At 45.2% G+C, this 27,943-nt stretch overlaps 1 protein-coding gene across 2 annotated transcripts in view; it reads left to right on the forward strand.

The window, feature by feature from the left end:
* LOC142493851 (adhesion G protein-coupled receptor F5-like) overlaps positions 1-27,943 on the forward strand; it is an 89,349-nt gene that overhangs the window by 49,242 nt on the left and 12,164 nt on the right. For both annotated transcript variants that reach the window (XM_075598502.1, XM_075598503.1), the window contains 4 exons: positions 1,125-1,289; positions 14,732-14,931; positions 17,016-17,195; positions 25,998-27,332. In XM_075598502.1, the coding sequence (XP_075454617.1) occupies positions 1,125-1,289; positions 14,732-14,931; positions 17,016-17,195; positions 25,998-27,332 (1,880 nt within the window). The remainder of the gene's footprint in view (positions 1-1,124; positions 1,290-14,731; positions 14,932-17,015; positions 17,196-25,997; positions 27,333-27,943) is intronic.

Below are 27,943 nucleotides of genomic sequence, written 5' to 3' on the forward strand. Positions count from 1 at the left end.
GGTTGCCCTAAGCGAGGGATACCTGTTGTTTTGTTGTTGATGCGGCATGTCGTTTATGCATGTTAGTAAAGGTATTAGTTACTATTCAATCTGTGGTACGTGGTTATTGTGTATTGTCCTGCGAGGAACCACTCCCCCTCTGGTGGGAGCCATCGCAGGTGGAGGCGCTGTACCGAGTACACGGTTACTCATATTATCCTATAATTGTCCCAGGTTTCCCTTAGCGGAAGCTCAGCCCTCCTGTGAGCCAACAGGTAAGGCACCACTTACCTATGGTAACGTTGTATGTTTCTCTGCTCCCACGGTATAATCTACGATTGGGGGGGGGGAAACCCATTACAACTATATACAAATATATTCAGGGGACAATACAAGGAGCTTTCAAAAGAACTATTCATCCCACAGGCAGTACAAAGGACTCGGGCCATCCCTTAAGGTTGAAGGAAAGGAGATTTCACCAGCAACAAAGGAAAGGGTTCTTTACAGTAAGGGCAGTTAAAATGTGGAATTCATTACCCATGGAGACTGGGATGACAGATACAATAGATTTGTTCAAAAAAAGGTTGGACATCTTTTTAGAAAGGAAAGGTATACAGGGATATACCAAATAAGTATACATGGGAAGGATGTTGAGCCAGGGAGTAATCTGATGGCCAATTCTTGGAGTGAGGAAGGAATTTATTTTTCCCCTTATGAGATATAATTGGATGATATGACTCTGGTTTTTTTTTGTATGCCTTCCTCTAGATTAATAAGTAAGTATAGATATAGGATAAAGTATCTATTGTCTAAATTTAGCAAATATTGAACTTGATGGACTTACGTCTTTTTTCAATATCATCTACTATATACAGTAACTATGTAACTATGTAACTATCTCTTATCCATATATTTTAATGAGATTTACAATTCTATAGACAATGTATTGCATTAAATTCTGAATTCTTAATGGAAATGCTCTCAGTATTATAAGATATAATACATAATCATAGCACACCACGGTCAACAGTCAATACATTTGATTTATGGTCTTCTGATTACAAGATGCTTTGACCACAGATACCCCCACAATTCCATATGTGACTATACCACTTCTGTTTCCTTTCCAATGACTAATCTTGCAGGTGAGAAGACTGAAAATATACTTGAAAAGCAAACATGCTACAAAACGAACCATACTGTCCAATGCAGTGATAAAGTAACCGAAATATCGTCCTTCTACTGCACAGTTTACAACAAACTGAAAGATAGCACCAGGAGTAACAATATGACAATAACATTTTGGAACAGTAAGTGTCATTGTGTTTGCATTGTCTCACTATTTAATAGTCTATAGCTAGTATTTGTCACATGTGGGAGTAGCAATTATAGTCCAAGCATTCTGTCTCGTGCAATTCAGCCAGCTACAGTACTGTAATTAATTATAAGAACACAAAGGAGAGTCTGTGATGAAAGTCGCAGGCCCACGAAAAGAATTGCGTTATAGGTGCACCCCTGAGTAAATTAGAACATCATTTTTAATGAATATAATTAAAATACTATATTGACAGTGTCAAAGTTAAGTCAAAGTTAAGTTAAAAAAAAAAAAAAGTTAAGTTAAAAACCAGTGTAGGCTAAACTGGCTAATAAGCCTATTTAAATTCGTATGCCAGTAGGTAAAAAAAACAAATTGCCTAAAGTAACACCAGGGACAGAGGCAAAGATGTAAATGGCCTTTTAAAAGCAAAGGTAGAAACCGCTCACCTTCTATCTAAATGGTTAATACGCTAGAGAGGTAAATAGCTGTGTAACATGTAAGTAATACCAAGCTGAAGGTAGGAACAAGGGTAATTATTAACCTGAACTCGTTGTATGCAAAGATGAAATGGTGATAAATTTAAAATTAAAATACTTTAATTATATTTTGTTAAAATAAGTGTCAAAATCGTTGAAATAAATGGACAACTGACTGTGGTAACGCAACACAAAAAACAGACAAAAATATACAATACTACAACTGAGATCCAGGGGGGGAGGAGGAATTCCCACCTAATTGCTAATTAGCAGAGATGAACAATCAAAGACAAAATAGTCAACCCCCTAGTTCAGCAATGACAAGGTTAAAAAGCCTGTAAGATAGATACAGGTGACGGTGGACTAACCATGCAAAAGTATATGGCAATATGCAATACAAAATGGGTAACAATAGAGTGAAAACTCACTAATAGTAGTTGGATAGCCTACAGTGTTGAGAAGACTTTGATTGTGAGGGGTCCCTAAATAAAGGGTTTCAGCAAGCCTAGCTATGGATAGATATAGTTGATAGGCAATGTGTTCATAAATAGTGTGCACAAGAGCTCACAAAGTGTGGTGCTTAGCTCTGGGGCACGGATCTAGTCCGTATCCAGTTATAGCCCCCTAGTTCAAATGTGCCACTTTAACACGCTTGCTGTTACCTCACAATATACAGTAACCCGTCAGTAGCTGTCATTAGCTAAGTGCATAAGAGCTTACAAAATATAGTATTCAGCTCTGGGGCACGGATCTAGTCCGTATCAAGTTATGGCCCCCTAGTTCAAATGTGCCACTGTAGCAGATAAAATGACAGACTGTGATTTCATAGTGAGCAAACACATACAAATGAGCCGAGGGGAGAAGGGATACATGCAATGATACAATTATCAACAGCAGTTACACCTGCGCGCTCAGGGTAAGGTAAGGTAAATAAATAAATATCGCACCTCTCTCGGTTTAACTGAGCCCTCGTCAGAGCTAACACAGCAGAGTAACGCTGACATATGTTGGTTACCTGCTCAAAATCCTGCAGCCAGGAGGTACCTAATCGCGTACCAAGTGTCTATTCTATGTAGACACAGTTTCCCTTCGCGCGCATACCGGCACTTGAAAGTGCCTCTCACCCTCTGCCTGGCATGGAGACGTCAGCACGTGATGACGTCAGTCCTGTAGCCACCTCCCACCACGTGCTGCCGTCTCCATGCCGGGCAGATCTCAGTTGTAGTATTGTATATTTTTGTCTGTTTTTTGTGTTGTGTTACCACAGTCAGTTGTCCATTTATTTCAACGATTTTGACACTTATTTTAACAAAATATAATTAAAGTATTTTAATTTTAAATTTATCACCACTTCATCTTTGCATACAACGAGTGCTGTCCACAGGGTGTCTTTTGTTTTTTAGTTACAATTCTGTTCTCTCCCCTTATTGCACCGTTGTCGATTTTACTTCATTATAGGCTGATGCGAGGGTTTCTACCCCTTCCCCTTTCCCCATTGTTGTAATTATTAACCTGAGCAGATTTGACATGCAAGGACTAACAACCTCCGACTGCATGGAGGTTTCTATAGGAGCGCAGTGTAGTTACTACCTCGCATACTGTACATGTGGATATTGGTTATGTAGCATCATGACACCCTGACGTCACAACCAGGACATATTTGTAGATCAGGCAGAGGCAGTCTGTGTTAGGCTTTGCCTATAGTGCCGCCGACAGTGACATGATGGGTGATGTCACCCGTCGCCATCGCCACCGGCGAAAGTTATGTTTCGCTGGTCGGCCGCATCGCGGGATTCCCGCAATTTGATTTGTTCAAGGGCCGTCACGTGACGCGACGGCCCTTGAAAAATCAAATTTTGCCGTGGCGGGTTTTCGTGACGACTCCGTCCCTCCGTTGCTTGGCACCGTTGCGTGCACTATAAGCGCACATGGCGGCGGGAATGCTTTTGTTTTGGCGTGAATTAGCGTCGCCGTCGCTGGCACTATAAGCACGGCCTTAGCTGTGTCGTTAGGACATGGGAATTTGTAACTTAATTTATAACATCCAACAACTCACTCACCATGTATCTCCTGTCTACGGCAATAGTAGCCACTATAGGCAGCCACGGTTGATACATACAATGATACAATTTGAGATTACTAATATCCACAAGTATGCGAGCAACAATATACAGGGAACGAGGGACAATGTAATAAGTTATAAGGTGGCTGCTCATTGTAGGATAAGGTGTGGCCCAGGTTACAATATGTTGCAGTCTAACAGCTTTTGTGTTGAGGGGGTTGGGGGAATGTAACATAGGGTAGAAATTGGTACAGCCGCACAGCTGGTCCCAATGAGGTTGGAGTGGGAGGGGTATGTTAGAGCTATGGAAAGTAGGCTTCCTTGAAAAGGTAAGTTTTCGTGGAGTTGTTAAACATCTGAAAGCTGGGGGAGAGTCTGATAGTATGTAGTAGGGAAGTCCAGAGAGAGGGGGAAGCACAGGAGAAGTCTTGCTGACGTGAGTGACAGGAAGTACTGTAATAAGGTGAGATGAAAGGCCGATATCGTGGGCAGATCGTAGTGGGCTGTTAGTTATGTATTTATGTTTGGGTATTGATATGTAAGGGCGGGGCAGTGCCATTGAGACTTTGTAAATCATTACTAGTGTTTTAAATTGAATTCTAGAGACGATGGGAAGTCAGTATAGGGCTATGCATAGTGGAGCAGTAGAAGTGGAGCGGTGAGTGGGGTAGATGAGTCTAGCAGCTGAAATTTGGATGGATTAGAGATGGAAGAGGTGGACAAGGGGAATGCCAAATAAGAGAATATTGCCGTAATCAAGGCTGGTCAGGATAATTAAGTATATTAAGATTTTAGAAAAGGGGATATCTTGGTGATTGTAACGGAGTGCTCACCACAAACAAAGTGTGAGCGCATCTGGAGTGTAGATTGGTCGAGGTATCCGTGTCGGGATAGGAGAGGTCAAGGTAGTCGTAATACTTGCCGAGGTCTGATTTGGAGAGTAACGGATCGTTGCAGGTACTATTAGCCGTAGTCAGGATTGGAGAAAGAAGAGTAGTCATGGTTCGTTGCCGAGGTCGGGGTTGGAGATCATCATACTTAGCCGGGGTCAGGAGAATAGAAGAGCGGAGTCCGATGGAAAGCCGGGGTCAGGAACTGCGAGCTAGGAACAATGGTACAAGACAGGACTTCGGGGGCAAGGAACCAGTGAACACTACGCAACATAGGTTTATGCTCAGCCTATGTGCCAGTGACGGGAGAGCAGGCGTGGCAGAAGCGGTTGAAGGTAAGCAGGGAGCGTGCCGAGGGCAGCGTGGCTCCCCGATCCTTACAGTGCTATTTCGGATGGTGCGATTGCAGAAATTTGTGAGGGACTGAATATGAGGAATGAAGGAGAGATCAGATAACCCCTAGACCGCGAACTTGAGGTGTTGAGTAGATTGTGGTATTATTGACAGTGAGGGCGAGTATTGATGTTGCAGTGGCAGTAGAAGGGGGAAAGAATATTGTAACAGGGGAGTAATCCCTGTTCAAGTAATGTGCCTTTAATCTAGCAGTGTGGTGGTTAACTGCTGGTAGTCAATTAATAAACACCACCTGCCTGATTGCTTACAAAAGCCTGTCTGTTGAGACAGGAAGGAACTCCTTAGCTCTGAATGAGAGCTGACCTTTGGAGAGACAGAGGAGTGTTCTTGAGACTTCCAGGAGAGACTGACCAAGAGAACACACATCTCTGGAGCTGACCGGTCTTGAGCTCTGCCCAGCATAGCTGATTGCAAGACACCAAATAAGACTTCTAAACCTGGATGCTGATATTTTCTGTGCACGCACGGGTGCGGTTCCAGGAGAGCAGAGAAGCTTACTCTACAGCAAGAAACAGATAAGGCTTTCATAATTAAGAGACTGCTTATATCTGCTTATTTCATGCTATATGTTTTGGGGCTGCGAGACATGCTTGACTTAGGGAGTTGTGAATTAATTGCATGGGCTTTTCACTAGAGATACTCCAAAGTGAATAGAAGCTTTGTTCCCCCCCCCCCCTGTGCTTAGATGATTTCCTGATGAAAAGGAAAAGGCACAATAAAGCCTATTATAATTTCATCGTATAAAGTCTCCAATTGGGTACCTCTGTGAACATCCGTCTACTTATGGTGTCCGAGGTGGGACAAGAGGTGTCTTTGAAGTTAGAAAGGACCGGAGATTTTTATGTGAAATTTTTTTTGTTATGCTTTTTGCCTACAAACAGTCTGAGCAACTTAGAGAAGAAAAAAACCTCATGCAGCAGAGATCGGAGTTAAAGGGATACACACCACTGAAACCACACTGCACTGAAACTTACAAAAACCCAGAAGAGACTGCTGAAGTAGCTAAACCTTATTTTGCCTATCACAAAGTGTAATATGGTCATTGAAATAGGGGTTTTGCCTTTCAGCCATAGTCAGGGTTCAAGAAGTGCGTCAGCCCTTAAAAAGGGATAGGTGTTTGTTGTTTTCAAAAGTTTCTCTGAAGCAGTGAATACAGATGGTGACCCACTAGTGGTACTGATTTTGCAAATAAAGGTTGCCACACCGCATAGGGCTACCAGCTGTGAATGGAGTATATGCAGAAAAGTGTGAAAATTGATACAAGACTGTGCTGAAGCAGGGGAATTATTAGCAAACAAATGCTAAGTGTAAAATTGCCCTATAGGGGAAAAAGTGATTTCTGAACAGTGTAAAAGGTTTTCAAAACCAATTGCTGAATGTTGAGTCACCCTGCCGGGAATGAAAGAAATAGTCCACTGCAAATGTTTTTTTCTGCAAGTAAAAAAAAGTCTGCCTATATATATCTTGGGCGCAAAAACAGACACCCAAAGTGTGAAGTGTGAATGCCATAATACTCAAAGATGAGACTGAAAATTGCTGAACTCAGGCAGAAAACCAAATTCTGTTGCTGAAGCGGAGAGATTGCACCTAGCAAGTAAATGGTTTAAAGCAAACAGAAGTTTTTTCCTAGCAAATACACATTCAGCATACCTAATGAGAGTTTAAACCTAGCAAGTAAATGGTGTAAAGCAAAAATACTTTTTTTTTTACCTAGCAGCTGCACATCTTGTATACCTGATGAGAGAAAATGCATGCACAGACTGCTGATATTGTAAAACTTATCTAAGAAAGAAAAATTCTACAGAGATGCCTGTGAGAGCTACGACCTCTACAAGCAAAATATGCCCACCTGTAGGACTACCACAATTAGGGGTTCTAGCAAATACAGTGGCAACAGCTGCAATAGCGCCTCCTGAGGTCAGGAAGAAAATTACACCTGATAGCCTAAAAATGGAGGAAAAGATGCAACGTTCCTGTAATGAACCCTACCCCACGGAAGAGTGGCCCTTCCAGTCCAATAAAGAGGAAGACATCTCTTACGGGGAACCCGAACCGAGTCACACCCACAAAACACCCCAAGAATAATGGGGGTGCCTGAACTCGGCACGAACAGAAAAGACCGCTCCCTTTGATGACGAATATGATCAGCAGGAGACAGAGCGGGAGCAGCAGATCACCCAATATTTCTGTCAGCAAAAGCAACTGCAAGAAAAGCCTGGCGTATATAATGAAGCTGCTAAAATTTCAAATGAAGATGGAGACCCCAATATCCCTGAAGGGATGGTGTCATCCAAATCAAAAAGGCGGAAAAAGAAAAGTGGTTCTTCACTTACCGTGGAAGGAACAGACACGTCCGCAGATCCTGTGGAGGAAAAGGGGGACCGAGTTGCCCTGCAGCCTAGAGAGAAAATGAAGAATTCGTCCCGCGGTTAACCGAATATCCAGAGGGCCCAAGGCAGAAGTCGTGTACCCCAAAGAAGTGTCTGTCCAGTGCCAACAGTGAGGAACCCTCAACCAACCATCCCAGAGAAGTGGAGCCGGAACCAGTGATTGACGATCCCTTGACCAGCCCTGAAGATGCCCTGAAAAATGCCAGGCATAACTGTGATATGCTCCGTGAACAATTGAAACAAAAGGAAGATGGGTACACAGAGCTACAGAAAAATAACGTGAGGCTACAAAAAGATGTGCTCACAATTTACTCTTTAGCCAGGACAGAATTGGACGATCTCAAGACTGAGCTAGATTCTGCAAACGCTACTATTTCCACCATGGATGAAAAGCAGAGTCAATCTGATAAAATGGTGGCTACGCTAAAGCGGAAGTATGAGGAGGCACTGAAGCAGATGACAGTCTTCCAGCAAGAGGTTCACACTCTTCGTATAGAGCTGAATGCCTCACAACAGGAGGTCAACAGTGTCCAGATGAAAGTGGATGTATCTCAGAAAGAGGTTCAGACACTCCGCAGAGCTCTTGATGCCTCACATCATGAGACCAACAGCTGCCGCACAGACCTGGAAGTTTCCAGAAAGGAACTACACAGTCTCACTGAGGAGCTGGACATTGCTAAAGAAACTATTGGTAATATTGATACAGATCTCAAAGTCTCTCAGAAGGAGCTTCAGACCCTCAACCTAGAGTAGGAAGTCTCACGCCAGGAGATTGTCATTCTCAAAGCAGATGTGCATAAATGGAAGGAGGACTGCAAAGAAGCCCTGAAGAATACAGAGACTGAAAAAGGAGAAAATTCCAGATTAAAAAGAGAGAACTTAAAACTGAAAGAAGAAAATTTTCAGTTGACAGAAGAAGTCAAGGAAAAGTTTGAAGCAGAGCACCGACTGCAGAACCAACTGCAAGGTCTGCGTACGCACCTCGAGAAGGCAGAGGAGAAGCAGCAAACTCTGCAGGATGACAATCTGCAGGCTGTTAAAGAAATTCAAGTGCTGCAGGAACGTCTGATGACCCAGTATGTCCCTGCAAAGCAGCATGAGAAACTGAAGGCTACCCTGACCATCACCAAAGCAACGCTAAAAGCCAAGCTTAGAACCCAGGTGACGCGGCACAAAAGGGAGCACAAGAAGGTCCAGAAACTGAAACAAGTAACTGTGGCCCAAGCAAAGAAGTTCATAGTGCTTCACAATGCAATAAAAATGTGGAGGCAAGCTCAGAGAAAGCAAAGCATGCAGATAAATTCCCTGAGAAGAGACTTGCAAGACGCACTCAAAAAACAGGGGTTTCTCGCGGATGAGATTACAGTCCTACAAGGACAAGTATTGACCCTGACTAAGCGTCAGTATCCCACAGCCTCAAAAACCCATGAAGACAAGGGTACAGTGAGAGCTGGGAATACCGCTCATCTGAAAGACAAGGTTGCATAATTTGAACCACCTAAACAAGCACTAGCAAAACCTTCAGCCACCCAGCAGGCAACAAAAGAATGTACACGTGCTGAATTAAAACCAGAAGAATCCTTAGCTGATGAAGCTGAAAAGATGGGACATTCTCTGGAAGTGGGTGTGGAATTGCAACTTAATCTCAAAGAGGCTGAACTAGCAACCCCATTGAGTGGGAAAAGGGCAGAGAGACAGCTTCAAGAGCGGAAAACTCAAAGGGCTGTTTTTAAACGCTCTGCAACTACTGCCATACAGTATGCCTACAATAAGATGAGCACCCGATGCAAGGGAAATCTCATGACCGCGCACGTAGAAAAAAGACTATACTTGGAGAAAGTCCTCCTCGAGCGACTGAGGGGTGCTGATCTCAAACACCTTCAGGAGGAGACACGAATAAACTGGAGAAAGGGCTCAATCCCAACAGGACTGAGGGTTCTCTTCCTCCATCCACTCTCATTCAAGTCACTGAGATATCTAGAATGAGAGTGGAAGGATGGGCTTTGGCCGTGGCAAGCCCGAGCTTCCCACAAACAGGGGAGGTATGTAACAGGGGAGTAATCCCTGTTCAAGTAATGTGCCTTTAATCTAGCAGTGTGGTGGTTAACTGCTGGTAGTCAATTAATAAACACCACCTGCCTGATTGCTTACAAAAGCCTGTCTGTTGAGACAGGAAGGAACTCCTTAGCTCTGAATGAGAGCTGACCTTTGAAGAGACAGAGGAGTGTTCTTGAGACTCCCAGGAGAGACTGACCAAGAGAACACACATCTCTGGAGCTGACCGGTCTTGAGGTCTGCCCAGCATAGCTGATTGCATGTTTTGGGGCTGCGAGACATGCTTGACTTAGGGAGTTGTGAATTAATTGCATGGTATTTTCACTAGAGATACTCCCAAGTGAATAGAAGCTTTGTCCCCCCCCCTGTGTTTGGATGATTTCCTGATGAAAAGGAAAAGGCACAATAAAGCCTATTATAATTTCACCTTGTAAAGTCTCCAATTGTGTACCTCTGTGAACGTCCGTCTACAAATATCAATTCTGTTTTGGACATGTTAAGCTTCAGATAGTGGGGAGACATCCAGGAAGAGATTGCAGAGAGACAGTTGGAGACACAGGTCTGTAGAGAAGGGGAAAGGTAGGGGTGGAGAGAGAGATGTTGGTGTCATTGGCATAATGAAGATACTGAATGTCAAAAAATTGTACTAGTTCACCAATAGAAGACGTGTAGACTGAGAACAGCAGAGGGCCAAGAACAGAGCCTTGTGGAACTCCAACAGATAGAGGGATTTAAGAGGAGGAGACACCAGAAAAGGAAAGACTGAAGGAGCAATTTGGAAGGTAGGACGTGAGCCAGAAACAGAAGACTACATCATGGATGCCACTGGAGTGGAGAATATTTAGGAGAAGGGAATGATCAACAGAGTCAAAGGATGCAAAGAGGTCAAGGAGAATTAGTAGGGAGAAATTACCATTAGATTTAACTGTGAGAAGGTCATTGGTCACTTTTGTTAGTTCCTGTCTCTATGGAGTGTGAAAGACAGAAACCAGATTGTAAAGAGTCAAGCAGGGAGTTGGAGGAGAGAAAGTGAGTCAGGTGGTTGTATACAAGTGTAGCGATGTATAAAAATGGTATACAGTTCTTTCTCATGCTGGCAGTAAACCTGGTAAGTATGCAGGATTGCCAGCATCAATCATGGAGGTTTGCCCTCACACCCTGGTGAGGTGTCATATGTACACAAGGGGAGTGGTAACATGCTCTGTGTCCACTATTAGTGACACAAGAGGTGTGGCTGTTTTCTGAGTCTATATAAGACACAGTACTGCCAAAAGTTAGAGGGTGTTAATCAAGTGTTCCATGGTGATTGGAGAGTGTTAAGCTAGGAACCCGTTATGGTCCAGTTCTGGAGGTCTGCAGCAGTTAAGGCTTTCAGATATACCAATTAGTATCTGCACTGTGATCAGGGACCTGACACAGGTGGCAATCTCCCTGAGGGGACAGGTGACCCAACTCCATTAGGAGGGAAGTACCTTCTGAAGGGATGTGCAGCAAAGAAATGAGCGGCTAAGAACCACTGCTGTGAGGGGCAGGCTGCTAAAGATGTCAATAAAGATGCCCAGATTCAACAGACCCTTGCTGTGTATGTGTGGAGTCATTGCACAGGAGGAGGCACCACAGAGGAGGTCCTCATCAGTTACATCCCCCTGCGGACGCAGAGATCCTGATGAGGTGGAGGCGCTGCATCAGATGTGAGTAGGACTCAATCCCCAACTACCTCAGATGCATGTCTTGCTGATATCCCCATACCAACCCAGGGGGAGACTCAGGAGTCCTTTACGCCAGCAGGTGCACCACACACTATACATACATGTAATGGGGCCAGTAGACCACAGGGGCCAAAGTGAGATTGGGTGGGGGCCCGTAAAACCATTACACAAGTCACTCAAGTAGCTTAAGGGCAAAGGGAACAAGGAGCAAGGGCGGCAGTTAGAGGGGGAGGATAAGTCAAGTGAGGGTTTCTTGAGAATAGGCATGATGAGTGCATGTTTGAAAGAAGATTGGAATGAGCCAGAGGTGAGAGAGGTTAAAAAGGTGAGTTAGGATGGGGCTTGGTGTGCCAGAGAGTGTGCAGAGGAGATGTGAGAGAATAGGATCAAGGGGATAGGATGTAGAGCAAGATGAAGAGCGTGGAGACCTCATCCTTGGTCACAGGGGAAAATGAGCAGGGATTTAGGTTTGCGAGGGAGATAGATGTTGCATGTGGAACTTTACATGAAGAGATGTCATGTCTGATTGACTTAATCTTGTCTGTGAAGTTGGTTTTGAGGTCTTGGGCCATGAGGTAGATGGGGGTGCAGGTGTAGTTGGGCAGAGAAGGGAGTTAAAGTTGGTAAACTGGCATTGAGGGTTAGAGGACAAAGTTTGTATGAGTGCGTAGGATTGCTTGGCAATGGAGAGGGCAGTGTTATAGAAGTAGAGCATGCTGTATATTTATAGTGGATGAAGTCTGCTTTTGTGAATGATTTCCCCCAGAAAAGTTCTGCAGGGCATGAGCACTTTTGGAGGTAGTGGGTTAAAAGGTGTGTGGTGGCAGGAGCAGCCTTGTCTAAGGCTGATGAGAGTATGCTGTTGTATAAAGAGGTGGCTAGGTTGGGACAGGAAAGGGAAGAGATGGAAGAGAAAAGAGGTTGTAGAGATGTTGAAAATTGGAGATGGTCTTTGTAAGAGATGTGTGCAGAGGTTCATATAATGGAGACCGATTAGGTTGAAATTATATCTTGGCTTTATTGAGCCTGTTCCTTTATCCAGGCAAAACATACAAAAACAACAGAATAACAAACCCCTATCCCTTTGTAAGGGCTAACTTACTTCCCCAGATCCAATCTGCAGGACTGGAGTGATATTCCCATTACGAGCCTATCACCCCAAAGTCTCAGGAGGTACCTTACGCAGGTGGCCCTCCATGTCAGTCTCTGGCAGGTTCCTGAGTACTCTGTGTCCAGGAAATATAGGTCTCTGGGTGTCTTGATCTCACCTTTGTGCTCAAGACAGTGTCTGTGTACAGGCGTCTCTGCTTTCCTGTGTCAGCCCAAATGTGAGCTAAGAAATCTCTTTCCTGTGTCTCACATGACACTCTTCACAGAGCTCTCATTAGGCACGTGGAGCCTGGTCAATTGCCTGGCTGCACTTAACCAGCACCCTGCTGGATTTAGAGACAGTTTCTTCAACAGGAATAAGTCCCTGTTACAGTCTTGTAGGTTTCTTTATGTGCATGTAGGTTTCTTTATATGCGTAGGTTTTGTGGAAGGTGCATAGGTAGAGTAAGGTTAAAGGTTAGGAGGTGATGATCAGAGAGAGGAAAGGGCATGTTAGAGGGGTTAGAGACTGAGTAGAAGTGAAAGTAAACCAGGTCAAGGGAGTGGCCATTGAAGTGCGTAATAGAGGTGGTCGACTGGAAGAGACTATAGGAGGAGGTTAGAGAGATAAGAGGGGCAGCTCAAGCGGCAGTGGGGTTGTCAATAGATATGTTAAAGTCTCCCACTATGACAGTAGGTGTGTCAGAAGAAATTGGGATGTAGGTCCAAGGGAACGATAGATGACAGCTACATGGAGGGAAATGGGGGAAAGAGCTGGACAGTGTGGACTTCAAAAGATGAGAAGGAGATGGAGGGAAAGGAGGCTATAACATGAAATGTGCCACATGGGGAAAGTAGTAGATCAACTCCTCCACCCTCTCTAATCCCTGGTATGGGTGTGTGGATGAGGGAAAGACCACCGTAGGAGAGTATTGCTGGAGAGGCGGAGTCTGAGGGGCTGAGCCAGGTTTCTGTAATGGCTAGAAGGTTGAGAGAGTTGGAAATGAACAGGTCATGTATTGCAGTGAGTTTGTTGCAAAAAAATTGTGCGTTCCATAGGGCACAGGAAAAGGGTACATAAAGGAGAGATGTAATGAGGATGAGGTTCGATTGGTTAGCAGTGTGTGGTGATAAGGAGACTTTGGGGCAGAGTGTGGGCAGTGAAAGGATTGGTATGTGGATAGGACCAGGATTGGGAGACATTGCCACAGAGTAGGACTATTTAATCTAGTAGTTCAACGGCCAATCAGCTCAACAGGTAACTCACTGGTCCTAAGGACGCTGTGAGAAAAGAATACCAGACTAACAAAAATATAACATAAACCAGTATCTAGTGCAACAGTAAATTAAAATAATGTGCACTAAAATAGGAGTGTTAATGTAAAAAAATCCAAATGGGGGGATACCGAGCAGAGCACCCTGCCTGACGCCCACTGGGAGGCAAACTCTGAAACCGTCCCAGTGGACTCGGCGCACGTGTTCTCTGCCCAGATACAGGAGCACACAAGCGCCCGGAACATGGCCACGATGATTGTTGGGACCTCCCTCTCCAAACACTGCTTCCTGGTCTTATAAATGGCTAGCGTAGCCAATGCTAGGAGCATTAATCCTGATAGGCCTGGGCCTAGGGTGGTAACATTTTGGGGAGGCAAATGTTCGTTTTTTTCTTTTTTTCCCTTATACAGAGACCCCGCTCTCTTCCCCACTGATTGCCGGGGGAGAGCATGGGGCATCTGTAAAGGTCTCTTACCTCCTCCTTCTGCAGCATCGCGGCATCAAATGACTTACAAGGTCTATCTCACTCTACGGAATCAGGCCTTCTGTGAGCCACAGGTAACGGCAGCATATGTAGGTCCCTTAGTCTGAGGTAAAGGGTTCTGTGTTTTTAGGGCTATTTGTGGCAGGTTCAGCATTGGCAGGATAAGAGAGATGACTGCTCAAGATGGCTGCTGGAACTAATCTCTCTCCACGACCAATAGGAAGCTGTTGAGAGATTATATTGCAGCTTTCTATTGGACATAATTGTTGTTGTTGTTGTTATTTGTGTCGGAAAGTTGTACAAAAAAAAACTACAAATGTCTTGGGAACCAGGGTAGTTCTCTGGAGGTTGGGGACCACCAATCACACGGTTAAGTTGATTATGTGTATGCAGACAGATGCCAACCATAGAGGACAGAATATTAGGGACTTGAAGTTGTAATAAAAATACAGCAGAACAAATTACTTTTATAGCATAGAAATATATTGGCATCCTTAATATACAGTACAACTAAATAGGTATGGAATGCCAGTTTAGATTGCTTTCTTCTAACCGCCGTACATTCACATATTTCTTGACTCCAAATGCAGACAATGCAACTGTAGAATATTGTCCAACTCAAGATAATCTTCCATTAACGCCTACTGGTGAAAGTGTTGTAATACCATGTCAGACGTTGAAACCATTAGAAGTGGGAAACATAACCTTCAGTTGCACTAAAAACGTGTGGTATACAATGAAAGAGGACTGTGTTTCCGCAAACATCGAAAATCAGCTTCTACAAATTCAGGTAACACGTTTTTATTCACTGCATTGGGGGTAAGAATTATTATTATTATTATTTTTTTTTAATAAAACCTTAAACCAGGGGTGCTCAACTTCAGTCCTCAAGCGCCTCCACCCATCCTACAGGTCAGACACAGGATATCCCAGCTTCAGCACAGGTGGCTCAGAGGCTCAGTTGAAGACTGAGCCTCTGATTGAGCCATGTGTGCTGAAAAAGGAATATCTTGAAAGCCTGACTAGTTGTGGGGGGGGGGGGGGAGGGGGGCTTGACAAGAGTTGAGCAACCTTTCCTTAAAAGGTAGCTAGCCTTTCTTTCAACTGCCCTTTGTTATCACCATCTTGCAAAAAAACCATAGGGGCCTACAGTATGCTATAAGCATTCATAAAAAAAATTGCTGGGCCATTTAATTCGCCCGTTTTGTGAGTGTTGCTATCACGGTATTCAGAAAGTCTCGATTACCTGTGATAGCAAAATTCCCCACACGGGCGAGTAGCCGGTGGCGTGATGATCGCCTCTCTCAAAAGGGCTCACCCGGCGATTTGTTCCAGCTGCAGAGAGAGCTGCACAGAGAGAGCCGCCTCTTCCTGCACATATATCGCCAGCGATTACATTTTTTTAATATAAAAATGTAATACTAGTGTAGATGAGCAGGGGGTCTCCGGAGCAGAACCGCGTTCATTTCAGGTCCAGGGACCCCCTGCTTCCCAGTATACAGGTCCCATTATGGGGTGCCAGTATGTCCTATGCATTTTATTCCCACAGTCATGTGACGCGGGATATTTAATTGCATAGGAGATACCGGCACCCCATAACGGGGCTGGTATCTTGGGGAGCAGGGGGTCCCCGGACCTCAAATCAACACGCTTCTGCTCCTGGAGACCCCCTCCTCATCTACACTAGTATTACATTTTATATTAAAACAGCTGCTACTCACAATAAACATTAAAAACACAACAACACTAATACCCACTTCCTCTTTCCGCACATGATTGATACCAGAGGCTGTGGGTGTCTGGGGGCCCTCAGGTGGTCCCCGTGGGTATCTGGGGGCCCTCGGGTGGTCACTGTGGGTGTCTCGGGGCCCTCGGGTGGTCCCCTTTTTTTGCCACGGGATTGGTACCACAGGCCAGTGGGGACCCATGGAGACCCACAGGGACCACCCGAGGGCCCCGGTCACCCGCGGTGACCACCTGAATACACCCGGACACCCGTGGGGACCACCCATGGGGACCACCCGAGGGCACCCAGACACCCGCAGGGACCATCTGACGACACCCGCAGCCTCTGGTATCAATCATGTGTGGGTAGAGGAGGTGGATATTAGTGTTTATTTTGGGTAGATGGGGTGGGTGAAGGGGGTATTTGGCCCTTGGTGGGTAGCGGGAGGGGTTAAAGCCTTCATTGCCTTAGCGGTTATCTGCTAAGGCAGCGGTGCGCAAACTGGGGGGCGCGATCCCCAAGGGGGACGAGAGACTGACTGCGAGGAGACGCGGGGTTTACAGAGGCCCCGCGCGCTTCCAGAAGGCACATAAATTAAGGCGGCTTCTTACACAAGTCGCCATGGCAACGCAACATCAAATGACGCCACAAGGTAATGTGACGCCACGTTGCTAAGGCAGCATGACTTTATGACGCCGGTGCTAACTCCGGAGCCGAGCTAAACAGGGGTGAGGGGGGGGGGCACGGAGAGAGGGGACCGCCGGCAGGGGGCGCAGGGAAAAAAGTTTGTGCCCCCTGTGATAAGGAAATGAAGTTGCCTGTAAATGCATTTTTATTGCATGGGATTCGTGCCGGGGTCCGGCGGTGCTGATATTAATGGATATCAACTTCGGAGACTCTTCTACATTAATGGGGTTAATGTAAAAAACCCAAGAACTCACAATGTAGCCCCTACCCGGCAATAAGTTTCAAAATAGTGAGTTAACTACAGAGTTTTTTTTTATCTTCTCGATATTACACAAAATACAATACCTTGGGACTGGCGTCACCCATTGGCAACTGATCAATAAAACATATTAATTGAAAGGTAGACAAACCAATAATCCAGCACATAGTACAACTATTTATTTTATTTTTCTTAAATGTAGAGCTTTCAAAATGATCCGCACCCTGGGAAACGGTTGACCCATTTTCTTCAAGATGTTTCCGGTAATGCAAAAAATGAGACTGGTATTATTAACAACTCATCAAAAAACATAGAGAAACTGGTTGAGATATTGACTATAGCTGCAAATATAAACACAACAGTGCAGCCAGATATGATGCAGGTGAGTAAAAATAATTACCTTAGAATTGACATCCAATTTTGCGTTAAAAAAAAATATTTTTTCTTGTTTATGCTATCTATCTTACATAGTTACATAGTAGATGAGGAATGAAATAGAAATATGTCCATCAAGTTAAACCTACAGTACATTATGTTAAATGTTTTGTTTTTTTGTTTTTTTTCCCTCTTTTTGATTAGATGTGTTGGGCTTTACTTCTTTTCCCCCATTTTTTTGTGGGATTATCATTACTTTTTCACCTCTGCTGTGTCTTTTGATCTATATGTGAGGTGTATCCATTTCTGTGTATTTACATTTCATTTAAGTAAAAACTCTTTAATATATATATGTTGGTTTTAGAGTTTGAGGAACATCACTGTATTTATTACTAATCATGTTGTTACCCATTAGATATTCTCGAATATTATCCCATACTAAACCTTCAAGTACTTCCCCACTATTGATGTCAGGCTTACAGGTCTGTAATTCACTGGTTGTGATCTAGCTGATTTTTTAAATATAGGCATCAGGTCTCCTTTATGCCAATCTTGTGGTACTGAGACGGTGGACATGGAGCCCTTGAATATTAAATGTAATGGTTTGGCTATTATTGAACTTAGCTCTTTGAGAACCCTTGGGTGTATGCCACCAGGGTTTGGTGCTTTATTTACGTTAGTTTATCAAGCCGCCTATGCACTTCTTCTTCAGTTAACCAATTGTTTATTAATATAGAGGTTGTGGCTTCCTCCTGTGGCAATATTTTTGCAATTGACTCCTCCTTTGTAAATACAGAGGCAAATGCATTTAATAGCTTTTTCTTTTCTTCATCTCACATTTAAAGGGTTCTGTATTCTATTTTCTAATCTTTGTTATTAAAGGTACTTAAATAGCTTTTTAGGGTTGATCTTACTTTCTATTGAAAACCTGATTGTTCTTTTGCAATTTTTGTTACATTCCTTATAATTCTGATATAATGCCTCTGTCCCTTCTGACTTTAAGAATCTAAACGCCTGCCTCTTCTTTTCCATATCCTCCCCTACCTGTTTATTTAGCCACATTAGTTTAGACTTGCTTCTTTTATATTCATTACCCAAGGGTATACACTGATAAGTGTACTTGGTTAACAATGTTTTAAAGACTGGCTTGTTATCTTTATTCATTGTAGACTATTCCTCAGTTTATTAAAATCTGTCTTTCTAAAATGTAAAGTCTTTGTTGAATACATTTTTTGATCATTTATTTCAAATGAGATCATGTTATGATCATTGTTTCCTAAATGTTCCCTGACTTGAATATTTGTTATGACTACTACAGTGTTTGATATTACCAAATCAGGAACTGACCCTCTCCTGGTTGGTTCCTCAATTTGAGTCATGTAATTGTCTTTGAGAACCCCCAAAAACCTGTTTCCTTTTGTTGTAATGCTAATCTCATCGCTCCAGTCTATGTCTGGATAATTAAAATCACCAATAAAGAAAACATGACCTAGTTTTGCTGCTTCTCCATTTGCAAAAGTGTTTTAGCTTCCTCATTCTTACAGATATCTGGTGGTTTATAACATATCCCTACAAACATTTTCTTTGTACTTTTACCTCCACTGGTAATTTCTATCCATACGGTCTCTACATTTTCATAATTTCCTTCATAAATATCTTCCCTTATAATAGGATTTCAATCCGGTTCAACATATAGATGTAGCCAAGTCCCCTCCGGTCCCCCCGCTCTCTTGTTTTCCCCTCTTACCCTCGTTGCAGTGGGGATGTTGCAGGAAGGGCGACAAGTTCCCCTCCACAGGGCTCCGCCATGTTGTGCGTGCGCGCGCATGCGCAAAGGTTCGCGCATGCGCAGAAGCGGAGGATAGTTAGATAGGGGCCTTGTTTGTTCGCACATGTGCAGGGCACCCCCGTGGCGGCCATTAGAGTCACGCATGCGCAATGCCCTATGCGCACGCGGCCCCAATGATAAGGCAGCAGACAGACTACAACTCCCATGCTGCATAGGGAGAGGCTGCCATGTGACTCATCACAACGAATAGGATGGCTGGGTTGCTCCTGGAAGGGAGGAAAGAGTACTGCATGCTGGGACAGGAAGCAGTGAGTCAAGACCTGGACCTTGAAGGTGCAGGTAGTGTCCACCGAGCTGTGCTTCAGGGACTAGGCCAGAGGTTATCCCCAAAGGCCCAGTTAGTCCACTGGGCCACAGTAGAAGTACTCTATGTGTATGCTGTAGAGAAGGCCCTTTGTTAGGAAACCTTGCCACTATAGCAATAGTATGAGACATGCTGCAAGACATTGCCCGAAGGAAGTACAGCCTGTTGCAGAGGAGACTGTTCAGATAGAGAGACAGAGACTATTTATAGGGGTACACTCCAGTCGGGAAGCCCCTCCAGAGGCATCCGCCTAAGGATCCAAGCAGGAGGATAGCAGCAGATGGAAGCGCGGAGCACGCCGTTGATCTGAGGAGTTCTCCATTGTTTATCCTGGTCTGGACTACGACCAGGGAGGTATTTCTAAGTGCACCACCAGCCCCCAACACATGGAAGCGCGCTATCCCACACACACTCTTTAGGGAGGGACTTGCTTGTGGACATTCAGGGGTTAAGTGCCCAGGCACTCCAGTACTTTGGGGTTTCACCCGGGAGGTGTTATGGTGGGATGATATCTGCTAGCTGTGTAATGTGTATGAGTTATACCCTATGCTTAGTAAATTCTGTTATCATATACCCATGTGTAATTACTGATGGCTCCAAGGAAGGAGATTTAGAGTCTAAGGCAGGAATTTCAACTCTCTGGGAAACTGGAGGTGCCGTAAAAGTTTTAGAGAGGGGGGAATCTGCATGCTGGTTCATGGCTAAGGCGGATTCATGGGTGTTCCTTTTAGATTGTGCTAAAGTTTCAGAAGAAATCTCAGAAAACTCAGTAGCAGGAACTTTAGCTGGGACAAGGGGATGAAAGCAATGAACTTCAGGGGCGGCATAATGTGCAAGGTCTGCCTTTAAAACCAGGGGTTGAGAACTATCAAGGGTTAAAGCAAGCAGTGCACGAGAGTCAGAGGGAAGGGGATTAGACTTGGAAACTGAGGCTATAGAAGGTTTATCTTCAGGCTCTAGGATGGTGACATTGGCTTTGGGGTTACAGGAATGAACAAAGGGTGTCTCAAAGAGTTTACAAGCAGGGGTTAAAGCAGGCAAAACATCAGAGTCAGAGAAATGAGAGGAAGAATCAAAACCAGGGATCGTGGCAAACTCTTCTTTTGGCTTAAGAGGAACAAAATCAGTGTGGTCATTTTCAGGAGAAGGGGGTACCTCCAAAGGTTTAGTAACAGGACTAGTAGCGCAGGGGAACCGTCCAGTAACAGCGTAGCTGGCGAGGATAGGGTTACACTTTTTTATGTACTGATCTGGCTAGGGACAGTTCATGGAGCGTATTTTGAGCTTACGCCAGTTGCATAGGACTCTCTCCCATGTAACAGGGGAACCAGGAGAAGGGACACAGGGTCTGTTTTAACTCCCTAAGGTGCTAGGCCTTAATATGAAGCTCTTTACGGAGCAGTCTTTAAGACTGAGTTAGACCTTCATACAGGAACGGGGTTTCAGACGGGGGAATTATTTCAAACATGAACCGGTCTGCAGACAGAATTTCGGACAGGAACATTCCCACCCTCACCACAGAGTGTCTGAGTTTGTGGGGCTGAGCATACTGTAACGGACGTGCTCGCCACAAACCGGGATTGGACCGCGGGGCTGAGGTGGGGATGTGAATACACCGACCTTAGACCACGAAGCCAGTTCTGGATTGCGCAGTTCGTAGTCATTCGTAGCAGGGTCAGGGTTGGAGAATGTAGAGTGATCCTTAGACAAGCCAGGGTCAGGGTTGGAGACGTCAGGGTAATCAATATTCAGGCTGGAGTTCGGCAACAAGGAATCAGGTACGCAACGCTTCAGCGTAGCAGCTGCACTGCGAGAATGGCCTCTGCGCGAGGAGCGGAAGTGGCCATAACGATGGCCTCTGCAAGGCAGGAATGCAGCAGGCCTCAGGAATCAGGAAGCTGAAGGTGAGCGCTGGAGATCCAGCACTTCAGTACAGGAACTAGGACATGGCCTCTGCAATGAAGATATACAGCAGGCCCCAGGAACTAGACCTCTGCAGGGAGAGAAGGCAGCAGGTCTCTGGAACAAGGTAAAGCTGGTACTGGGGGCCCAGCGCTTCGGCACAGGAACCAGGAAACAGACCTCTGCCTGGGGTGCAGCAGGTCTCGGTAACAAGGCAAGACTCACACTGGAGATCCAGTGCTTCAGTACAGGAACCAAAATGAAGACCTCTGCCTGGGGTGAATGCAGGTCTCATGAACAAGGCAAGGCTAAGACAAAGTAGCTTGTGGCAAACACATTACATCCTAGTTAATCGAGGGTATATAGTATAGCCAGCGAATAGGGACAGAGTACAGTGATTGCAAGAACAGGTGATTGGTTGCAAATCCAAGGGAAGGTCTGTTCTGAGAGCTCACCAACTCTGCAAGAGAGAGCTCCAGTCAAAACCAGGAACGGATTCCTTACACATATACTGTAAGTTCCGAGGAAGGACCAATTGTCGCCTATCGGGTGGTTGTGATAGTGCACCACCCGATATAGTAAGCAGTTGTCAATTTCAAATTTGTCCGCCTCTCGCATCAGCAAAGCAACCATGTCTCTAGGGGCACGTTTTAGGAGTGCCGGGTTCTTCCTTTGAACAGCTTGCCGAATGATGCTGATTACCAGATCTCTTATTTGGTAGTCCACCAGATCTTTACTCTTTATTACTTGATCGTACGATATATTCATCCTTTTGGATCGCAGTAAGCGGTGGGGATAGCCTGGGACTGTCATCCTAAGGAGTCTGCAACCCGTAGTTCCGAAAAGGCCACTTGATCATCGATAATGGCTGCTGTGCTACACATAGCTCGCATCCCTGGTCCCGGAATCTCCTCCCACTGATCATCATCTGGAATAGCAATTAGTCCTGGTCGTCGGGATAGGGCATCAGCTCCAATGTTCAGGGGACCCGGTTTATACTTCAGTGTGAAGGTGTAGTTGGATAGTGCTGCCGGCCATTAGTGACCGGAAGCATCCAATTTAGCAGAGGTCAGAATGTACGTGAGGGGATTGTTATCCGTCCTTACCTCGAACATAACACCGTAAAGGTAATCGTGGAGTTTGTCCATGATTGCCCATTTGAGAGCCAGAAACTCTAACTTGTGCACAGGGTATTTTTGTTCACTGGGGGTCAGACTGTGACTGACATAGGCCACGGGCTGAAGACCCTGTGGGTGCTTCTGATGTAAAACTGCGCCTAGCCCATTGAGACTGGCATCCACGTGCAGAACGTAGGGCTGTTCTGGATCAGCGTATGCAAGCACTGGTGCTTCTGTCAGGCTTTTCTTCAATTTCAGGAAGGCCCGTTCACACTCGGGCGTCCACTTATCACCGAATGGTTGACAGGCCGTAATGCCCTTTCGCCTCAGATCTTCAGGATATATCTTCAAGAGATTGTTGAGGGGCTTAGCTCTACTGGAGTATGCCTCCACAAAGCGACGATGATATCCACAGAAACCCAGGAATGATCGTAGCTCCGTGACATTCTCGGGACGAGGCCAGTTCACCACCGCTTCCACTTTGGCCGGATCCGTGGCAATTCCTTGGGCGGACATGATGTGTCCCACGTAAGTCACCGAGGTATGACAGAACTGACACTAGTCGAGTGATAATGTCAACCTTTCTTTTCCAAGATGATACAGCACCTAAGCAGCCGCTCTTCATGCTCTTCCAAAGTCTTCCCAAAGACAATAACGTCATCCAGGTAGACCAAACACTCCCGAGGGTTCATGTCACCAATAGTTTTCTCCATCAGGCGGTGGAAGGTGGCAAGGGCCCCACAGATGCCTTGGGGCATGCGTGTAAATTGGTAGAACCCCAGGGGGCCTTCCAAGGCTGGTCTTCTTCACTCATGGGTACCTGGTAATACCCAGATCATAAGTCGAGAACACTGAACCATTTACTCCTGTTCAAAGCATTTAGAATCTCTTCAATGCGAGGAAGGTTGTATTGGTCGGGTACCGTACGATTGTTCAGGCTTCGATAATCAACACAGTCTTACGGATCCATTCTTCTTCTGGTAGAAAATGGGTCTACCGGCCATAAATAGTAGATCCCGCACTGCGGACACTGGGCAGTGGCACTTGGCTCAGGCCCAGGAAGTCTGCATTGCAGGCACAGACACCTAAGGTACTCTCGGCCTCCCGTCTCCACCACCAGGAAGCCTCCTGGGAGTTGGTAAGTGGTAACATGGCACGTTATCATACTGCTAGCTGTAGGAATAGTAGAGAGCATTGGAGCTCGACAATGTGCTCTGTCTTGATCGCCAGCTCTGCAAGACTGAAGGTGCGGCAGCTCACATCCAGCTTCTCCTTTCGTCTGAGTAGCACTTCATGATTGGCTTTCACTGTGACCCCTCCATCTGGTGGAGAATAGAGGAGGGTCACTTGGGATCACATTATGACGTGGACTCCTCGATGATCCAGTCACAGCACAAGGGGGCGTGGCTTATGCTTTCGTGCCACTTCCCTTTTTCAGGCATGGCGTTGGCTTTTGCGGCAAACCCGGCCAAATCTTTGCACTCAGCTTTCTTGCAGCACGTGCGCCATCCAGACCCGGTGGGAGCCGCCATTTTAGATTCATCGCACCATGCGGTGCACTATCAGGCATATCACCTTAGGTGAACCCACGGTTTTCACTATAGCGCAACCCTCACTGTTTAAAATTGGACTCGCTCTCCTGTGAACACTGCAATACATTTCAGCCTCTAACCAGTGATAATTCAGCATACCCCAGGCTAGGCAAAACTCTTTCTCATGTACACTGCACACAATGACAGTCCAGTACAATGCTCTACAGTGCTAGTCTGGCTACCGGCTTGTAGTGCTTTTGGGGGTCATCTCCCCCGCAGCACTCGGCGTCACCTCCTCTTGGCATGCCAGTACCGCAGACCATCTCCAGAAGTTCCTGACCCATGTTACCCAGGCTACCCACTTTAGGCATCATACGATCACTCGCCTCATGGGACTAGAACAGCTATAGCCCTGTTGCCAGCTCTATTCACCTCTTTAGGCCAGTCTTAGATCATGCTTTGCGAGGTTCAGGGGCCTCCTGACTACCCCTAGACTCCCGCCTTCTTCAATACTTGCTCTGAAAGCATACATCACTATCTTCCAGTTCTGCTTCGCTGAAAGCCTGTCCTGATTAATCTCAGCAGCGCCTCCAAATGTAACCCTGTTTCCCCCACCCAATCTCACATAGGGCCTATCTCTGGGAAACTCGCTCTGGTTACATGGTTCAGTGTGGTGCAAACCTGCTGGTAACAGGGGGCCCTGGGTCTTCCGCATGATGGTATATGGGAATGACAAGACAGGCTTCTGGGGTCTTGTCCAAATAGTACTCACATGTGCAGTGCCTCCATCTCGTGCAGCCCCCAGGTGTATGCGGAGAAGTCTCTGCAGAAGAATCTCATCCCCCTCCTCCCAATAAACTTCACTCTCAGGCAGGAGGTATAATAAAACCAGTGTCCTTTATTGTCTCTCTGTATTCAGCAGCCTAGTTGATAGCAGCTTGTAGGGTGTCCACCCTCAGGATGTCCCTGGACTCACTCCCAGCCAAAGGGCACCACTATGGGTGAGTTGTAAGGACTCATAGACTCTGTCACAATCCCTTGTAAGATGTTCCTAACGTTGTCCACATCCCTAGGGGCGATGCGACGAGAGCATTCATGGAAAGGAGTAGCGTCACTCAGTCTAATGGAGTGTTGGGCGCTGCGACTGCAACCCATATCCATCTCGCTCATGGAAATCACAGCTTGCTGCTCATTCAACTTAACTGTCAATCGGTCTCTCCACTCAGTGGGCAGCGTCGAATCTCCGAAGTTGAAGTCCAAGATGGCTGACTGCTCATCCACTGCGGCGGCTACCTGAGGCATTGTGTCCACAGGACTGACAGGATATATACGGCCCAATTTTTGTCCGGCATCGAAATCTATTGGGAATGGGGACATATTCTGAACATATACGTGAGTTCGTAGAGGAATCTTGGTCGTCCATTCTCACACTTCGGGTATTAACTTATACCCCTTCAGAGCATCTTCCTCAGGTGTGCTTTCCAGAGAGAAAAGACAGTCGGTCTCGTCTCGATCAGGGTAACAGCACCAGACGGCCATGAGCTGCGGCCACTTGCCAGGGAGCCGCAGCGTTTGCGCCCCCCCTCCAAATGACACGACATCAATGACATCACGGGTCATGTGACATCACGTGACCCCGCTGCGTCATTTGACATGTGTTGCTATGGGGAAGCATGACGTCACATGACCCCACGGCGCCGTGGCGATGTGCCGCCAAAGACCCGCGGAGACCAGGTAAGTGGGTTACAGAGGCCTCACGCCTCCCCCGGCATTCAAATTAAATGCTGTGGGGAAGAGCGCGGGGTCACTGTAACCGGCCACGCCCCCCCTGGGGGGGCACACACCCCAGTTTGCGCACTGCTGCATTAGTGCACGCACAACCCATTAACACCTATCAGTGATTCTTACCCTTTATTTATAAGGCGTTAAAAGTTTGCTTGGAAGTTCCTGAAAGCACGAATTCCAGGTGTCTGCCGTTACAATTCTGTGAACATTGCCAATGTTATATAAAATAAATCATTGTTAAACAAACCCATTAGAAATTGATTATAGCATAAACTTTTGTCTTTTTCTCGTTGTTATTCTTACTGTTTTTCTATTTCAGAATGTTATCACCACAGTCGATATTATTGTGAGCCAACCCAAGACTTGGAAAAATGTGACTAACAATGGTGCTTCCTCACTTCTCAAATCCGTGGATAAATTTGGAAAGAACTTTCAACAAGATGATGAATTCTATGGAACAGAGAACAATACTAACAATGTTCAGTTCAAAGCGAAGAAAGTGAATATAACCAGCAACTATAATGAGAATTTTAATTTAAGCAGTTTAACCAGTAAGGTAGTTATAGAAAATGGATCGCTAGCAAACTCAAGTACAATTATCAGTATAGCCTACGCCACAATGAAAGATATATTGCCAAACGGCACGAATGGCGCAAACAGCACAAACAAGGTTTCCAATGGTTTGATTATATCAACAATAGTTAATGGGGACATAAATAATGCTCGTTTCAATATATCACTGACATTTAGTAAGAATAATTCTACTTTTATATCTCCACAATGTGTGTTCTGGAACTTTAGTCTGGATAAATGGGATGACACAGGCTGTACAAATACCTCAGAAAAGGACTTGATTATTTGCACATGTAATCACCTGACCTCATTTTCAATGTTAATGGCTCCTCCTCCAGGCGATGAATTCTTGAAATATATAACGTATGCGGGGGTGGGAATTTCTCTTGGGAGCTTGTTCATCGCTCTGATAATCGAGGCCATAGTTTGGAAGTCAGTGACCAAAAATAGGACCTCGTACATGCGCCATGTCTGCTTGGTAAATATTGCTCTAACGCTCCTGCTGGCAGACATATGGTTAATGATTGGTGCAGCATTCGAGGATCACCCACAATCCCCTGAATGTGTGACTACAGTTTTCTTCAGCTTCTCTTTCTACTTGTCTTTATTTTTTTGGATGCTCACACTGGGACTGAACCTGTTTTACCGGATGATTTACATTTTGCATGACATGAGTAAAAGGACAATGCTGTTTCTAGCATTCGCTTTGGGTTATGGGTGCCCTTTAACCATCGCAGCTATTACAGTAGCAATAACTGCACCAAACAAAAAATTCACAAATGATAAATTCTGCTGGCTCAGATACGATGACAGCAAATCAATCCTTGCTTTTGTTGTGCCTGCGCTTACCATTGTGTTGATAAATTTCATTATTTTGCTGGTGGTTATATGTAAGTTGCTAAGACCTTCCATTGGAGAAAGACCAGGAAAAGACGAGAAGAGAATCTTAATTCAAATTAGTAAAAGCATTGCAGTCCTCACACCGCTTCTAGGTCTCACCTGGGGGGTCGGTATAGCGCTGGCTGCTGCCCCTGAAAACTTACCGCTACATGGGATTTTTGCTGTTCTCAACTCACTTCAGGTAATTATTGATAACAATATACTCATGTGCAGTACACTGATTATTCTCCTGCCTCCTCCAGTAATAAATGTCAGTGTGCCATTCTGTCTAGGGAAAGTGCATCATGAAGTTTATTCAGTATTTTAATTCTTATTTTGCAATATCAAATACACCCTGCTCGGTGTGGTGTGGTGTGGTGTGTGTGTGTGTGTGTGTGTGTGTGTGTGTGTGTGTGTGTGTGTGTGTGTGTGTGTGTGTGTGTGTGTGTGTGTGTGTGTGTGTGTGTGTGTGTGTGTGTGTGTGTGTGTGTGTGTGTGTGTGTTACACATGTTAAACAATAAGAATAAATTAGGTATTCAAATCTCCCAGTCCCAGAACTTCTGCAAGAGCTGAACACAGCACTGAAACTATAAAACTAGAACCCACCTTTTGGTAAACCCCCCCATGCCCATGAAAATGTCAATTGTAATACTTTATATGGGAGTGCTGTTAGGGTACAATATATTATCATTAAGGGTGGGCACTTTCTCGGGTGTTTCAGTTAGAATAAAATGTTATGTTTTGGATATTTTTTTTAAATTATGTTTATTATTTCTTAATTCAATTTGCCATGCTACACAATGCCTGCAACT

This window comes from Ascaphus truei, chromosome 4 (genome assembly GCF_040206685.1).
Source record: "Ascaphus truei isolate aAscTru1 chromosome 4, aAscTru1.hap1, whole genome shotgun sequence".
Lineage (NCBI taxonomy): Eukaryota > Metazoa > Chordata > Amphibia > Anura > Ascaphidae > Ascaphus > Ascaphus truei.